Source organism: Pristis pectinata, chromosome 17 (assembly GCF_009764475.1).
Source record: "Pristis pectinata isolate sPriPec2 chromosome 17, sPriPec2.1.pri, whole genome shotgun sequence".
Taxonomy (NCBI): Eukaryota; Metazoa; Chordata; class Chondrichthyes; order Rhinopristiformes; family Pristidae; genus Pristis; species Pristis pectinata.
In genome coordinates this window covers 44,397,508-44,414,781 of record NC_067421.1, presented here as the reverse complement: position 1 = coordinate 44,414,781, position 17,274 = coordinate 44,397,508, and the positions used below count along the sequence as shown (strand labels likewise).

Below are 17,274 nucleotides of genomic sequence, written 5' to 3'. Positions count from 1 at the left end.
GATGGAAATTTGAAGCAAGAGTTGATGAAATTTTTCCATTTAGGATAATGGCAAAAGCAAGCACCAAAATCATTTGTGATACAATGAGATGGTTAGGAAAACAAGACCAGCAACTGGCAGAGGCAGAGGGAAGTCTCGCAGATGGAGATGGAAAGGCTACTTGGAAAAGACTGGACTCACTGAAGTTAGAAGCAGCATTGGATAGGAGTGGGTCATAACCCACTAGTTTGGCTGCAGAATGTCTGGATTGACAAGGACCAAGATCACAATGCTAAACACTGTAAAATGAGTTATGTAATTTTATCTCAGTATTCAAACAGTTTCAAGTAACTACCTTTTTGAATATTCTATCAATGTTATCAAACTTCTTTGCTTCCTCGGGTAATTGAGATCGGATATCTCCACCAATGAAGATACTCTCCAAGTACATCCATTTCCTTTGCACCACCAACCAAACCTAGAAAACAATTATTGGTTACTATCTGCTTAAAACGCCACATTAGGAGTGATAAGTGCCTGGGTCCAGACGGGATATATCCAGGATACTACAGGAAGCGAGGGAAGAGATTTCTGAGCCCTTGGCGAGGATATTTGTTCCTCACTGGCAACAGGAGTAGTACCAGATGATTGGAGGGTGGAAAATGTTATTCTTTTGTTCAAGAAAGGGAGTAGGGAAAACCCTGGGAATTATAGACTAGTGAGCCTTACTTCAGTGGTGGGCAAATTATTGGAAAAGATTCTTTGGGACAGGATTTAATTGAGCATTTGGAGAAGCATAGCCTGATTAGGGATAGTCAGCATGGCTTTGTGATGGGCATGTCACGCCTTACAAGGCTGATCAAATTCTTTGAGGATGTGACGAAACACATTGATGGGGGTAGAGCAGTGGATGTGGTTTTTATGGACTTTAGCAAGGTATTTGATAAAGTTCCCCATGATAGGCTCCTTCATTAGATCGAGAGGCATGGGATCCAGAGAAACTTGGCTGTGTGGATTTGAAATAGGTTTGCCCATAGGAGACAGAGGGTGGTTGTAGATGGAGCTTATTCTGCCTGGAGGTCAGTGACCAGTGGTGTTCTGCAAGGATGTGTTCTGGGATCCTTGCTCTTTGTGATTTTTACAAATGACTTGGATGAGGAAGTGGAAGTGTGGGTTAGTAAGTTTGCAGATGACACGAAGGTTGGTGGTGTTGTGGATAGTGTAGAAGGTTGTTGAGGGTTACAACGGGACATTGATAGGATGCAAAGCTGGGCTGAGAAGTGGCAGATGCAGTTCAACCTGGAAAAGTGTGAAGTGATTCACTTTGGAAGGTTAAATTTGAATGCAGAATACAGGGTTAACGGCAGGATTCTTAGCAGTGTGCAGAAACAGAGGGACCTTGGGGTCCAAGTCCATAGATCCCTCAAATTTGCCGTGCAAATTGTTAAGGAGGAGTATGGCGTGTTGGCCTTCATTAGTCGGCGGACTGAGTTCAAGAGCCGTGAGGTAACGTTGCAGCTCTATAAAACCCTGATTAGACCACACTTAGAATGTTGTGTTCCGTTCTGGTCACCTCACTAGAGGAAGGATGTGGAAACTTTAGAAACGGTGCAAAGGAGACTTACCAGAATGCTACCTGGATTGGAGAGCATGTCTTACAAGGATAGGTTGAGCGAGCTAGGGCTTTTCTCTTTGGAGCAAAGGAGGATGAGAGGTGACCTGATAGAGGTGTACAAGATGATAGGAGGCATAGATTGAATGGACAGCCAGAGACTTTTCCCCAGGACGGAAATGGGCAACATGAGGGGGCATAATTTTAAGATGATTGGAGGGAAGTACACGGGGGATATCAGAGATAAGTTTTTTTTTCACATGGAGAGTGGTGGGTGCATTGAACGCACTGCCAGGGGTGCTAGTAGAGGCAGATACACTGGGGACATTTAAGAGACTCTTGGATAGGCACATAGATGATAGAAAAATAGAGGGAATGGTTAGATTAATCTTAGAGTAGGTTAAAATGTTGGCACAACATTGTGGGCTGAAGGACCTGTACTGTGCTGTAATGTTCTATGTTGTAAACTCACACAGCCTTCTTCACTATCTTTTGTAGCATTAGATTTTCATCATTGAGAAGAGATCTACTTTGATTTAAATGCGCATTTAGTCCTTTCTGGTAAAGGATGACCTTTGCAGTACCACGGAACACAGTGCCACTCAGCTACAGATAGCTGACTACATGAAACCTTTTCCCTGGGCTGCTGCTGTGTCCTTTTAATGCCCTTTTATTAATATATAGAACACCTGAATTCCAGATGCTTAAACACATCTTTAAACTGATCTTTAGCTGTGTCTTCCAGGTTGCCACAAAGGAGAACTTAAGGTTCAGTGATATTATGTGCACCATCAGGTCACGGCAGCAGGGCACTTAGCAGATCATTCCTCCACTGTAGTCAAGAGGTAATGCTTGTTTTAATTCTGAGAGAAAATCATCAATCTAGAACTTTAACGCAATTTTTCTCTCTCCAGGATGGTATTTCCAGAGTCCTCTTCTATTTCAGATTTCCATCATATGCAGTATTTCACTTTAAGCTTTGCTTTATAGCTGTTCTGTTGCACAAAACAACCTTCAGCCTTCAAATTTTTCGTTAATTCTCTGGTACTGGGAAATTGCCCTAATCAAAGTTTTTAAGATATAAAGAGGAACTCATAAGGGAAAGAAACTATTTTAAGTAACAAACAAGATGCAGGAGGAACTCAGTGGGTCAGGCAGCATCTGTGGAGGGAGATGGACACTCAACATGTCAGGTCAAGATCTTTCATCCGTACTTACAAACTATTTTAAGTAGCTGGAGAACCTACAATCAAGGGTATTAGCCTCATAAATCAGAGCCTAACTTCAGAAATGGAGCACTTAGGAAATACTGCACTCCTACGCTCTGAGGATGGTGTAAGTTCAGAACTCTGATAAGGGGTCAGTAATGGCAGGCCAATTGTTTATTTAGAGCCTGAGATTGATAGCTTTTTATTAATCAAAGGTACAGGTATTTGGGAAGTTGGACAAAGGCAAGCAGTTAGAGATAAGTCACAGATCTCTCACAATCCAAATGAATTACCAAACAGGGCTAAATAGTTTACTCCTGCTCCCACATTCCTTTAAACATAACCTTTCAGTCAGTGTGGAAAGAGAAACAGAGTTACTGATTCACATCAGAGAACATTAATTCCATAGTTCCTTGTTTCCCTACAACATAGAATGAGGCTGTTTTGGAATTACTGAGAGCAATCCCATTCCCCACTAATTTTCCCTATAGATTATTCTGTCCACATACCCATCAACTGCCTCCAAATTCAACCACTCACCTCTACACTAGGGGCAATTTGCCAATTAATCTACCAACCTGCACAGCTTTGGGGTGTGGGAGGAAACCAGAATGCCCATGGAAATTTATGGAGAATGTGCAAACTCCACACAGAAAGCATTGAGGATCAGGATTGAACCCAGGTCACTGGAGTTGTGAGGCAGCAGGAATACAGCTGCACCACTGTGCCACCCTGTTATCTTGTTAACTCTGTTGTTCTTCCCACAGATACTGTCAGATCTGCTGAGTATCTCCAGTATTTTCCAGCACCAGCAGATTTTTTTTGATTTTCACATCTGGATCCACAGGCAAATGCTGAGCATCTGGAATAAACAGAATCTTTGGCAGAATGGCAGGCTCTCCACAGAATAAAGATTACACATTCAAACTGGGAAGATACTGATATAAAATCAGCCTCAACACTTAACAGAAAATATGAACAATCAATAAGTGTATCTGGTGCCCACATTTTCAAAAGCCTGGGGCAATCAGTGATTTTTGTTAAGTGTTTCTGATTTTGGAGCTGGTTGATTTTTATAAAGTGGAAGCTAAAACTTAGCTACTTGAACTTTTCTCTAGCTCCTTACCGCAATCACTTCACCGATTAAGGACAGGTTTTTCTCCCACTCCTGCACTGTACTGAGAAAAGGACCTACATATCTGCTTCCAGCCATGCTCTGCAGATTCATGGCATTATCATCAAGTATCTGAAGGATCTCGTCTACAGATCCCAGGATGTAGCCTCGATCCTGAGTTCCTTTGTAGTACTTCTGCACAGTAAATTTCATGCTTTCCCAGGTATCCACAACCTCCTTGACACCCTAAAAAGCACAAACATACACAGCAATTATGGAACCTAGATGTTAACTAGACTTTAAATTTGCAGAATGAATTTCATTTACCCATTAAAATTTGCGAACCCTTCAGCAAACATCACTACTATAGTGAAAAGCATAAGAAGGCTTCATTCAGTAGTGGAGTACTTTAAACCAATTAGTATTAAAACACCTTTGTACAAATGTGGTATAAAGAGACACAGTACTTAGGAATCTGTGATTCATTCAACTTCAACTGAGTTAACTGGAGAAGAAACCAGTGTGATAATTCTATAGAAGCAGCTTGCAGTAAAATCCCCAACCTGTAAGATGTACTGATAGCTGTCAGCAATGGTGGAAATTATGTCACTATTATTATCTGTACCTTCAAGTTAATTCCACAATTGCAAACTCCAATCAGACATCTATCCTCAAAGCAGCACTTCAGCGTTACAGCCTATTCCCACACCAATCCTGTCAGCACAAGCCACATTCCCTTCAGTATAAGTTGTATCTTGAATGGACAAGCAAGTTGGAATTAACTCATTAGGTACCAAAGTTCACTTACCTTTTCAATACCAAGTTCTTTAACAGCAGCTGTAACAATATCACCAATGGCTTCACTATATTTGTGCAGTTGCATAGCAAACATATTCTCCAGTGTAAATGTATCAGCTCGCATCTCAAATTCTGTGCCTGTTCGTGCCATTAATATTTTCCAATGCCTATAAAATAAATTATATTTATGGGACTTTAACATCTCTACTCAATCTGCTTTAATCCTCAGACTACAGTGGGGTAAGCAAATTTTAGTGGAGTAATTGAACAGCAGTGAGCACACGAGATATGGTAGAGTCACAAATGACTGCAGATGCTGGAATGTGGAGCAAAAAAATAAACAGCTGGAGGAACTCAGCAGGTCCAGCAGCATCTGTGGAGGCAAAAGGATAATCAATATTTCAGATTGAAACCCAGCATCAGGACCAAGAGCACTGAGGGGAGATTGCCAGTACAAAGATGTGAGAGGGAGGGGTGAAGCATGGGTGGAACCAGGTGAGGGGGGGAGCCAGGAGGGGGAGGGAAGGGGAGGGGTGGTTGGGAGACAGCAGCAGACAGAGACAGAAGGGTTAGATGGAGCAAGGTGGGGAAGTGGAGGGTGGAGGAGAGACAGGAGCTGTAAGGTGATGTGGAGACACAAGAGACTGCAGATGCTAGAATCCGATGGAGGAGTATGGTGGAGAATTTGGGTGCAGCAGAGCACTAAAGCCATGGCTGCATGCTCAGGCTCACTTATCATTGTTTGTACTTTCATCAAATATTCAGAATTGGAAGGTTAAGGAAACTAACCTCTCTCTTAGTGCCTCATGCTTCAAATCCAATAACAAGGGGATGGATTCCTTAAATTCTTTCATCTGAGATTCCAAATGGAAGCCAACAGACAGACTACGAACATCTTTCGGCAACTTTCTGAAGGCCTTCAAAAATCCATCAATTCCTTCCTGAAGCAGCTGCACATTTAAATCAGCCCACAATGTCTCAGACCATTCTTCTTTCGCTGTCTAGAAAAATAGCAAATGGTTAAGTCAGAAGGACCTAATTACATGAGGAACCTATTCAGTAAATTGGAGACACAAGAGACTGCAGAATCGGGAGCAAAAAAGCAAAGTGCTGGAGGTTCGAGCAGCATCTGTGGAGGGAAATGGATAGTTAATGTTTCAGGTTGAGACCCTTCATCTGGATGGTAAATTATCAGTATTAGCACAATGAATAACTTCCAACCTCATTCACAAAGAAATTGAATTATACAAGAAAGGAAACCTTTCAGCCCATTGTCCTGTGTGACAATGAACCATCTAAGGGCAGGAGACCAAAAGCTTAGTCAAAGATCTCAGCTTTAAAGATCAACTTGGAGAGAGAGCCTGAAAATCAGAGATATGGAGACCAAACGTAAACTGGAGAAACAACACCTAATAGTCTACAACCCCATGGCATGAATATTGAGTTTTCCAATTTCAGGTAACACTCCCCTCCAGTAGGTTGCTTCCCCGCCCTTTCCTTCCAAACCTCTTCTGGTCTTCCTATTTTTGGCCCTTTTCCCTCATACCCACCCCCCAAGCCACCCTTCGCTCACCTTTGTCCTGGTTCCACCCACCTACTACACACACACACACACACACACACACACACACACACACACACACACACACACACACACACACACACACACACACACACACACACAAACACCCCCACCTGTTCAGTTCCGGTTCCAAGTGCCATACACCTCTCACCAAATGGTTCCCATTCTCACCTCCTTTACCAAGAGTCCAGCAATGGTAGCCCTGTGTGTTCCTCCTTATATCTCTCCAGCAGCTGTCTCCAATCTTCGCACTCTCCTCCCCACACCTTACTCCATCTGCCTCTCCTTATTTTTTTTCTCTCTCTGTCTGTCTGCCTCCATCTATCATTCACCTGCCACTGTCCCTCAACTCCACCCCCGCCCCTGCTCCCCTCCCCCACCTGGCACCACCTGCCTGTCATCTTACACCCCTCCTCAGACTCCTTTCTCACCACTCCCCTTCTCCTCCTTATACCGGCCATCCCGCCTCTCCTCAGTCCTAATGCAGGGTTTTGACCTGAAACGTCAACAATTCCTTTCCTCCCATAGATGCTGCTCGACCCACTGAGTTCCTCCTGCAGATTTGGTTGTTGCTCCAGATTCCAGACTGTTTCTGGCAATGATGGGACCTGTAAGAGAGGGACATGCTGCACCTAAATCAGAATGGGACGAACATCCTTATGGGGAGATTTGCTCGTGATACTGGGGACAGTTTAAATTGAGTTGGCAGGGGAATGGCGTTCAGAGTAGATGTTCAGATGGGGAAGTACAGTCACTCAGAGGAGAAAAAATTAGGAAGTCCAGTAGGCAGAGCAGGCTGGTAAATACAGGAGGGAAATACAAAGCTAAACTATAACTATTTTAATGCAAGGAGTCTACCTAGTGAGGTTCATAACATCAAAGCTTTCAATAACATGAGGAACCACAATATTGTTGCCATCACTGAGATAAGATCTTTATTAGTCACATGTACATCGAAACACACAGTGAAATGCATCTTTTGCATCGAGTGTTCTGGGGGCAGCCCACAAGTGTCGCCACACTTCCAGAGCTAACATAGCATGCCCACAACTTCCTAACCCATATGTCTTTTGAATGTGGGAGGAAACCAGAGCACCTGGAAGAAACCCACACAGACACGGGGAGAATGTACAAACTCCTTACAGACAGTAGTGGGAATTGAACCCAGGCCTCTGGCGCTGTAATAGCGTAACGCTAAAAGGACGGGCAGGACTGGTAATTCAGTGTCCAGGAGTATAGAATGTTCAAGCAAGACAGAGGGGGAAGTGAGTGAGGAGATGGCATTGGATTGTTGTCAAAAAGTGCATTACTTCAGTACTGACAAAGGATATCCTAGAAGGCTCCACAAATGAGGCCAAAGAGGTAGGGATTAGGAACAACAAGGGTGCCATCAATTTGCTGTGGGTGTATTACAGACAGTCAACAGGAGATAGAGGAACATATATGTAGGCAGGTATCAGAGAGATACAGTAAAAATAGGGTTATCATACTGGGGTTTTCAACTTCCCAAATATTAACTGGGATTGCCTTAGCGTAAAAGGCTCAGAGAGGGGGAAGAATGTCTGAGTTGTGTCCAGGAGAGTATTTTGACACAGTATGTAGATAGACCAATGAGGGAAGGAGCATTACTGGACCTTATCTTGGGGAATGTACCCGGTCAATTGGAGGGCATATCAGTGGGGGAGCATTTTGGAGATGGTGACCATAACTGTGTATATTTCAAAGTGGTTACGGGAAAAGAAAAGGATAGACCAAGGATAAAGGTCTTAAACTGAGGAATGGCCAATTACATTAAAATAAGGCAGGACCTGACAAAGGTAGAGTAGGAACATCTACTTACAGGTAACTCTACGTCAGCACAGTGGGAAGCATTCAAAGGAGAAATAACCAAGTTCAGGTCCAACATAATACTGTAAGGATGAAACCAAGGGTAACAAGTACAGGGAACCTTGGATATCAAGGGATATCAAAGATTGGGTAAAAAGAATAAAGGAAGCATACGCTAGGAATAGAGAACTAAAACAGAGGAGGCCCCTCAACAGTATAAAAAGTGTAGGGAGACGCTTAAAAGGGAAATTAGGCAAGAGAGAAAAAAAATTATTGACAGACAGAATTAAGGTAAATCCAAAGGCATTTTATAAGAGAAACAAAGGACTGCAGATGCTAGCATCTAGATGAAAAACACTATGATGCTGGATAACTCAGCAAGCCAGGTAGCATCTGTGGAGAAAAGCAGGCAGTCAATGTTTCGAGTCAGGACTCTCTCTAGGACTGAAGAAAGGAAAAGGGGAAGCCCAATATATAGGAGGGAAAAGCAGAGTAACGGCAAAAGGATAACCAGGGAAAGAGTCGGGACCAAGGGCAATCTGTGCATGGAGCCAGAAGGTGTAGGTGAGGTCCTAAATGAATACTTTTCATCAGTATTCACAAAGGAAAAGACTTTGTAGTTGGACAACTCAGCAAAGGGAAGGTGAAATTCTAGCACAGGTCTCCATAAATAAACAGGAGGTACTTGATGCCTTAGCAGGCAACACCACGAATAAACTTTGTGTGAGAAACCCGTGTAGCATTGTTCTATGATGCCACTTATTAAAATTTTGCAATACTCTGTTTTCAGTAAACATTTTTTAAATTGAGATAATGGAATTTTTTTTAAGATGGAAGGAAGCAGACAGGAAACACTATGCTACGTGCAAGAATTCACTGTTTGAAACTTCAGGGCTTTGAGACATGAGAGATAGTCCCATGCAGCAAGCCTTGTACAATCATTACACCTTACATCATTCACACAAAGTAAGCAGATATTTTAAACATAGTCTAAAAACCTTACAAAGCTCTCTAAACATACCCGCTGTGCCTTGTAAATGTCATAGATCTGCCGCAAGCCTTTCATTTCTTTCTGAAGAGACAGTAGCTCAGGGTGCATTGTAATTGACAGGTCGAAAAGCTTCTCAGCGTTTGCTAACTCTTGACGCTTTCTCTCAAGTTCTTCCAACTCATTTTCAAATTTGCCCAAAATCTCAAGCCCTGCAATAAAATACACAAAAAAAAAGGAACAAAAACAGCCTTACATGCAACTTTTCTGCTGGAGAGGGAAAGCTGAAGAAACCAAAGCAAGAAAGGAATAGTGGAAAATGCAGGTGAGAAATGAGCATCATGCGCAGCATTGGGCAAATGTCCGCCCTCTGTGCAGCATGTTCAATCCAAAGAAACCGAACTGAAACTGAATTGGGGGATCTACATTCAAATGTTTTTTTTGATAACAGAGGATAAATGCTTTCAAAAGCAACCAAGTGACTTTGTTCCACCCCAAACCCATCTGTTGGGCTTTTTCCTTACTGTATGGCTCTAATGCTCTATAGTTCTACCCCTCAGCCTCAAGCACTCCAGAGAAAACAACCCTAGTTTGTCCAACCTCTCCTTATAGCTAAATACTCTCTAATCCAGGCGTCATCCTGGTAAACCTCTTCTGCACCCTCCCCAAAGCCTCTATATCCTTCCTATAATAGGGTGACCAGAACTGCATGCAATACTCCAAATGTGGCCTAACCAAAGTTTTAAACACCTGCAACACGACTTCCCAACATTTATTCAGGACAAAATGTCGGCACAGCATCGTGGGCTGAAGGGCCTGTACTGTGCTATAATGTTCTACGTCCTATTCCCAATACCTAATCGATGAAGGCAAGGATGCCATATACCCTATCCACTTGTGTTGCCACTTTCAGGAAGCTATGGACTTGCACCCCAAGATCCCTCTGTACATCAATGTGCCTAGGGGTCCGGCCACTTACTCCAGACTTTCCTCTTGCTGAAGGTGAAGCTCAAGCCCGAAGGTGCTAGAAGTGCTCAGCAAGTCAGGGGGAGAAAGAATCGGAGTTATTCTTTCCGGTCTGTGACCCGACCTCTTCCCCAGGGAATCTAGGACAAGGGGACATTCTCAGAACTAGGGATCGCCCATTTAAGACAGAGGTGAGGAGAAATTTCTTCCTCCAGAGAGTCATAACTCTCTGAAATCCTCTACCTCAAGAGCTCCAAACACTCAAAAATCACTGAATATATTCAAGGTAATTTCACACAGATTTTACTCTATTGCAAAATTAGGGGCTATGAGAATCAGACAGAAAACTGTAGTTGAGGTTAAGATCAGGTAGTCATGATGTTATTGAATGGAGAAGCCTGCTCGAGAGGTCATATGGCCTTTTCCTGCCCCTATTTCTTATGTTCCTAAGGTTCTTTTTGTATATCGCAAATACCAAATCATTGCAGCTGAAAAACAATTCAACAGGAAAGGATATGAATGAATATATAACTCATAAACAGTTTTGTCTGACATATAAAAGAAGAATAGCCTGAACAATTTTCCTACCTGTGTCAAGTTCAGCCTCCACAGACCCTGGGCCTTCCAGACGGAATCTTGCTGCAAAAGCAGCAAGGTTATATGCAAAATCTTTAGTCTCATGTTTGGTGGTCTAAAAGCCAACAATGAGAATTATTTTGAATATTTTTACTAGTTCAAGCTAACACTAAAGTTCACTAAGTATAGAATTAACAGCAGGTACATAAACAAAAGTGTTCCTCTACTATAGTGAACAAAGACCATGAAATCTGAAATAACTTAAGTTCATTGAAACTGAACCTCATCCAGAATTGTAGAGCTAAAGTCATTGTGGAAATATTGTTACCACATCCAGCAAGTTCATTAAAAAGGCCCACAATGGTTTTCAGTCCACCTGGGAATGAGCAAGTGAAGTTCATGTATATTGCAAGGTGGAAGGCCAGCCAGGAGGGCACTAAAATTGTTCAGCAGGAAGATATAAACAACAATATATAGGAAACAAAGGAGCTAAGATATGTATTACCTTAGTGAACTTTTTCTTTACAGTACCCAAGCTAAGATCAATGTTACGTGACTCATCAAAGAGACTTTCCCAAATTACTTTAATACTCTGCTGCAATGTTTTTTCTTCTTCTGTAGTCTGAAAAGAAAATTAAGGAACACATGTAACAGAAGCAAATATCTGCATATCTACATAATGAATATTATGGGCTCCATAGCTCAGGGGTTAGAGCACTGGTCTTGTAAACCAGGGGTCGCAAGTTCATATCTCACTGGGGCCTATGGAGGTTCCATTTAAGGGTAGGCATGGTAGTGTGGTGGTTAGTGTAATGCTATTACAGCGCCAGCGACCCAGGTTCAATTCCGGCCGCTGTCTGTAAGGAGTTTGTACTTTCTTCCCGTGTCTGCGTGGGTTTCCTCCGGGTGCTCCGGCTTCCCCCACACTCCAAAGATGTACGGGTTAGGATGTTGTGGGCATGCTATGTTAGCGCCGGAAGCGTGGCGACACTTGCGGGCTGCCCCCAGAACACTCTACGCAAAAGATGCACTTCACTGTGTATTTCAATGTGCATGTGACTAAAAAAGATATCTTATAGAGAAGAAATGTGGTGTTATGGTATCAGATCAGATGATAATAAGGGTTATAATACTAGAACCATAGAACAATACGGCACAATACAGGCCCTTCAGCCCACCGTGTTGTGCCGCCCTTCAAACCACACCTATGACTATCTAACCCCTTCCTCCCACATATCCCTCTAACTTAAATTCCTCCATATGCTTATCTAACAATCTCTTGAACTTGTCCAATGTATCAGCCTCCACCACCACCCCAGGCAGTGCATTCCATGCACCAACCACTCTCTGGGTGAAAAACCTCCCTCTGACATCACCCTTGAACTTCCCACCCATTACTTTAAAGCCATGCCCTCTTGTTTTGAGCATTGGTGCCCTGGGAAATAGGCGCTGGCTGTCCACTCTATCTATTCCTCTCAATATTTTGTATATCATGTCTCCCCTCATCCTCCTTCTCTCCAATGAGAATAGCCCTAGCTCCTTTAATCTCTCCCCCATAATCCATACTCTCCAATCCAGGCAGCATCCTGGTAAATCTCCTCTGCACCCTTTCCAATGCCTCCACATCCTTCCTACAATGAGGCGACCAGAACTGGACACAGTACTCTAAGTGTGGTCTAACCAGAGTTTTGTAGAGCTGCAACATCACTTCGCGGCTCTTAAACTTGATCCCCCGACTTATGAAAGCTAACATCCCATAAGCTTTCTTAACTACCCTATCCACCTGCGAGGCAACTTTCAGTGATCTGTGGATATGAACCCCCAGATCACTCTGCTCCTCTACACTGTCCACTCTCCTCTACTTCCACTAGGGGAATTAATTTCCCAAATACTAATTGGGATTAGAGTCATAGAATTATACAGCACAGAAACAGGCCCTTCAGTCCATCTGGTGCATGCCGACCAAGGTGCCCCTTCCAAGCTAGTCCCATTTGCCAGGGTTTGGCCCAAAACCTTCTTAGCCTGTCCTATCCATGTACTTGTTGAACAATTTTTTTTTATAAAAAGTTGTTATTGTACCTGCCTCAACCACTTCCTCTGGCAGTTCCTTCCACATACATACAACTCTTTGTGTAAAAAAAAGTTGCCCCTCAAGTTCCTATTAAATCTCTCCCCTCTCACCTTAAACCTATGCCCTCTAGTTCTTGATTTCCCAACTCTGGGAAAAAGACTGAGTGCATTCACCCTATCTATGCCCCTCATGATTTTATACACTTCTGTAAGATCACCTCTCAGTCTCCTACACTCCAAGGAACAAAGACCTAGTCTGTCCCTATAATTCAGTCCCTCAAGTCCTAGCAACATCCTTGTAGATGTTTACTGCACTTTTTCCAGTTTAACAACATCTTTCCTACATCTTTCCTCTTGTTAGACCACACTTGGAGTATTATGTTCAGTTCTGGTTGCCTCATTATAGGGAGGATGTGGAAGCTTCAGAGAGGGTGCAAAGGAGATTTACCAGGATGCTGCCTGGATTGGAGAGCATGTCTTATTGTTGAGCAGGCTAGGGATTTTCTCTTTGGAGAGGAGGATGAGAGGTGACTTGATAGAGGTGTACAAGATGATAATATGCACCACCCTTTGCATGAAGAAGCTGCCCCTGATGTCCCTTTTAAATCTCTCGCCTAATACTCACTGGGAAAAAAGACGATATGTGCTTTCACCCTGTCTATGCCCCTCATGATCTTATATACCTCTATTAGGTCACCTCTGAATCTCCTATGTTCCAGGGAATAAAGTCCAGTCTACACAACCTCCCCTTGTAAGTCAGTCCCCTAAGTCCAGGCAACATCTTGGTAAATCTTTTCCGCACTCTTTCTAGTTTAATAAAATCTTTCCTACAACAGGGTGACCAAAACTGTACACAGTACTCCAAGTGGGGTCTCACCAACAACTTATATAATGTGTTGGTGAAAGGGGCTGAAGATGCTGTAGATCAGTCATTTGCAATGTTGAGACAGTTCTATCTCTCCATCAGTATGGGCTGACCTCTGGGCATTTCTCACGTTCCTTTGTCAACAACTGCCCTCATTAGCCTATTAACCAGGTAACTTCTTCAACAGCTTATCACCTTGGGCAACTCTGGGCTCACCCTATCAGACGTATTCCCTTTACCCTATATAATTCTCCATCACTCTCTTGTTTCACTATTTCCCATTTCTGACTTCAACTCCTCAAATACTAACTCTGTTCCTCTCTCCACAGATACTGCCCAACCTTCTCCATGTTATTAGCATCTTCTGTTTTTATCTCTTGGATCTTATAAGCTTTTACTTTTCTGACCAGCCTTTAGCATGGGTCCTTTCTGGTCCTTAGCACAATGGGAGGGGTTACTGAAGAGTGGACCAGAATGTCGGACAGCGATTGGTCCCTTCAAAATGCTGAGTAAAGACGTAAATATATGTTTGATGATGACATAAGTGCTGAATGTGGAGGCTGGTTGACATGATGGGCTGAAGTGTGGAATTTAACTTCAATCTTAATGAATGAGGATTGTATTGGCTAATTTATGAAGAAATGGAGGTCCAGTGTTTACAACAGGTAAACCTTGAACTTACAAGGATATTATACATGGCAAGGGTACGATATCGCTCCTGGGTATCTTTTAACCGTAGCTCCACAATTAAAGACATGGCTCGAATTTGGGCAATTGTACTAAGTACAAACTTCAGGTTCTCCAGAGTGTCTGGAACTGTCTGCAAAGAAACTGAAAGCTCCTGCCAATGGAAGAGGAAAATTACACAAAATTTTAAAAAATACAATGGCTTTAAATGTAATGTCATTACAATTCATTAAAGTGTCATCAAAATAATTAGAATAACATAACAGCTGCAACAACTATGCTTCAGGTCATTCGCTGTATATAAAAGGCTTTGGAGAAGTTCTCAGAGATATAGTAAGGTGTAGTATTCAACAACCATTTTGACTTACATGGCATCTTTAACATGGCTAAAATTCCCCAATTCACTTCACAGCAGCATTTCTGAACAAAATTTGACCACGCCATACAGAGAGATATTAGTGCATTTGACCAAAAGCTTGGTCAAAGAACATGTTAAAGAGAGGTAGGGACAGGTAAAAGTTTAGCGATGGAATTCCAGTGCTTAGTTCCCAGGCAGCTGAAAGGGGAGCTACCAATGATGGAGTGATTACATTTGGGGATTATCAAAAGACCAGAATTAGAGGAGGCAGACATCTTGAAAGGTTGTGTAGCTGGAGAAGTTGATACAAAAGGAAAAAAACCATAGAAGGATTAGAAAACAAAAATTAACATTTTAAAATTGAGACACAATTAACTGGGGCCCACTACAGGCAAGGAGCAGAGGGTTGATGGGTGAAAGTCCCACGTAAAAAGGCTGATGGAAAAACTGAGGCCCGTTGAGGGATTTCAGCTGCAAGGAATCTTATTCTTGGAGATTCTATAAAAAGAATAGACAATTATGACAGTTTTAGTCAAGGAAAATAGTGAAAATCTGTCTCCATTACTGAGGGCTCAAAGATCAACAGATACAGATTCAAAATGGTGAGCAAAAAGCATGGGGGCTAGGAGGAAAAACGTTTATTGAACAAAGAGAGGCAATGACCTGGAACTCACTGCTGGTAGGGATGGTTGGTGGAAACAGTCAGGCGGAGCATTCCAAAGGGAATTGGAAAGTCATGAGGAAAAATTCTGCTGGACTATTGGCAAAGAACAGGGGAATGGGACCAACTAAAAATCAGTCATAATCTTATTGACTAGTGGAGCAGGCACAAGGGGCCAAAAGATCTATTCCTGCTTCTGCTTCTTATGTTCTTAATCTAAACAACATAGTTTGGAAACATTACATGAAGGGTTACCTCCAGTTCATCTCTCAGGCTATATAATTCCCGCTTGGCAGATTCATTCAGGCAATGTCCAAGTGACTGCACCCATGCATTTGCATTTTCTTGAATACTAAATGCCAACGGCCTCAGCTGGAGCCGAATACATTGGTCATCTTTCACAAGTGGCTGTTCTGCCACTTCCTCGCTGATTCTGGTGTAGAATTGCAGCTTTTCATCATAACTAACACAAGAAGGATTTCTTGCTGCAAACTTCTCCACAACGATAGATTTGTCCATCTTCCATAATGATCGGTACTTCTTCCAGCTGTTCAGAAACTTGCTCAGAGAACCAAGAAGTTTTTGTAGATTCTGACTGGTGGAAATAGCTAATTCTATGATCTGTGGATGCTGAGAAATGTCACTGTAGAAACTAAAGATGACTGGCTCATCATCTCCTTCAATATACTGCGGTGAGCATTCAATGCAGGACCCATGCATCCATCGAACAAACAGCTGTAACACATGAAATAAAGAGAATTTAATGCATGGCTAAAACAATTGGCAGCCCGTAACTAGCAAAGCACCCATTACTTTTAATGCATTTGGGTTGGGAGATTTGAAATACCAAAAGAAAATTCAGGAAATACTCAGATCAGACAGCATCATGGAGATAGAAGCAGTTAACATTTCAGGTTGATGACCTTCCATCAGTACACATTTTGAGATAGGACTGGGCCTTAGAGTCAAAGAAAATTTGCATCACAAGAGGTCATTCAGCCCAACATGTCTGTGCTGATTGAAAGAAAATCACCCAGCCTATCCCCAGGTTAAGTCACAGCTCTTCAAGGCCAATTACCGCTTCAATGTGTTAATTGCTGCCTCCACCATCCTTTATAGGCACCAAAAATTTGCTTCCTCTTCTCCCTCTAGAGTCATACAGCACGGAAACAGGCTCAACCTGGTTACTCTATCTAGGCCCCTCATAATTTTATGCACCACAGTCAAGTCTCTCCGCAGCCTCCCCTGTCCCAAAGTGTTAAATGGGTCCCATCTGAGACCATGTCCTCTAGTTCTAGGTTCATCCACCAGCAGAAACACCCTCACAGAAAGCACGAACATCACCTCTATTGATGGAGGGTCATTGTTCTGGCCCAGGTAGGAGAAGCACTAGGCTCCTAGTGGGCCTGGAGGAGTGTTCCTGCTTCTCCTGACTTAAAGGAATTTGAAATAATTCTTTAAAATCTTTTTTAGAAGCTTCTCTAATCTCTGTTGTAGGTTTGCCTTGTGGAGAAGCCATCATGTTTGGGTTGCAGCAGATCAGGCTTCATTATTGCCACCATGCCCCAAGCGATACATTTCAGGAAGCACGACAGATATTGTTCCTGCAACTAGCCAGATCAGAGCAGGAAAGAAGTGGCCCAATCTCCAACCTTATAATTCCCCAATACAGTCAGTGTTATTTCCCAGTGCATTAAGTAATAGCGTAAATCTTGAATTGCAACACCAACACTTTAGAAAGATAGAAAATAGGGAAAGGAGTAGATCATTCAACCCTGCAAGACTATCAAACATTCAATATAAAGAAGGCTGATCAATAATATTTTCCCGCCATCTCCCCAACTCCTTAAAAATATTCAGTAACTTGGTCTCTACTGCCTGTAAGGCATTTGTACGTTCTCCCTGTGACTGCATGGGTTTCCTCTGAGTGGTCTGGTTTCCACCCATATTCCAAAGACGTACGGGTTAGGAAGTTGTGGGCAT

The 17,274-nt window shown here is 42.7% G+C and overlaps 1 protein-coding gene across 1 annotated transcript in view; it reads right to left on the bottom strand.

The window, feature by feature from the left end:
• dnah10 (dynein axonemal heavy chain 10) overlaps positions 1-17,274 on the bottom strand; it is a 285,578-nt gene that overhangs the window by 185,594 nt on the left and 82,710 nt on the right. Inside the window, exons 20-28 of the mRNA XM_052032383.1 lie at positions 15,547-16,026; positions 14,268-14,426; positions 11,156-11,272; positions 10,663-10,765; positions 9,138-9,320; positions 5,501-5,708; positions 4,722-4,878; positions 3,926-4,159; positions 335-457 (exon numbers count right to left, since the gene is read on the bottom strand). Of these exons, the coding sequence (XP_051888343.1) occupies positions 335-457; positions 3,926-4,159; positions 4,722-4,878; positions 5,501-5,708; positions 9,138-9,320; positions 10,663-10,765; positions 11,156-11,272; positions 14,268-14,426; positions 15,547-16,026 (1,764 nt within the window). The remainder of the gene's footprint in view (positions 1-334; positions 458-3,925; positions 4,160-4,721; positions 4,879-5,500; positions 5,709-9,137; positions 9,321-10,662; positions 10,766-11,155; positions 11,273-14,267; positions 14,427-15,546; positions 16,027-17,274) is intronic.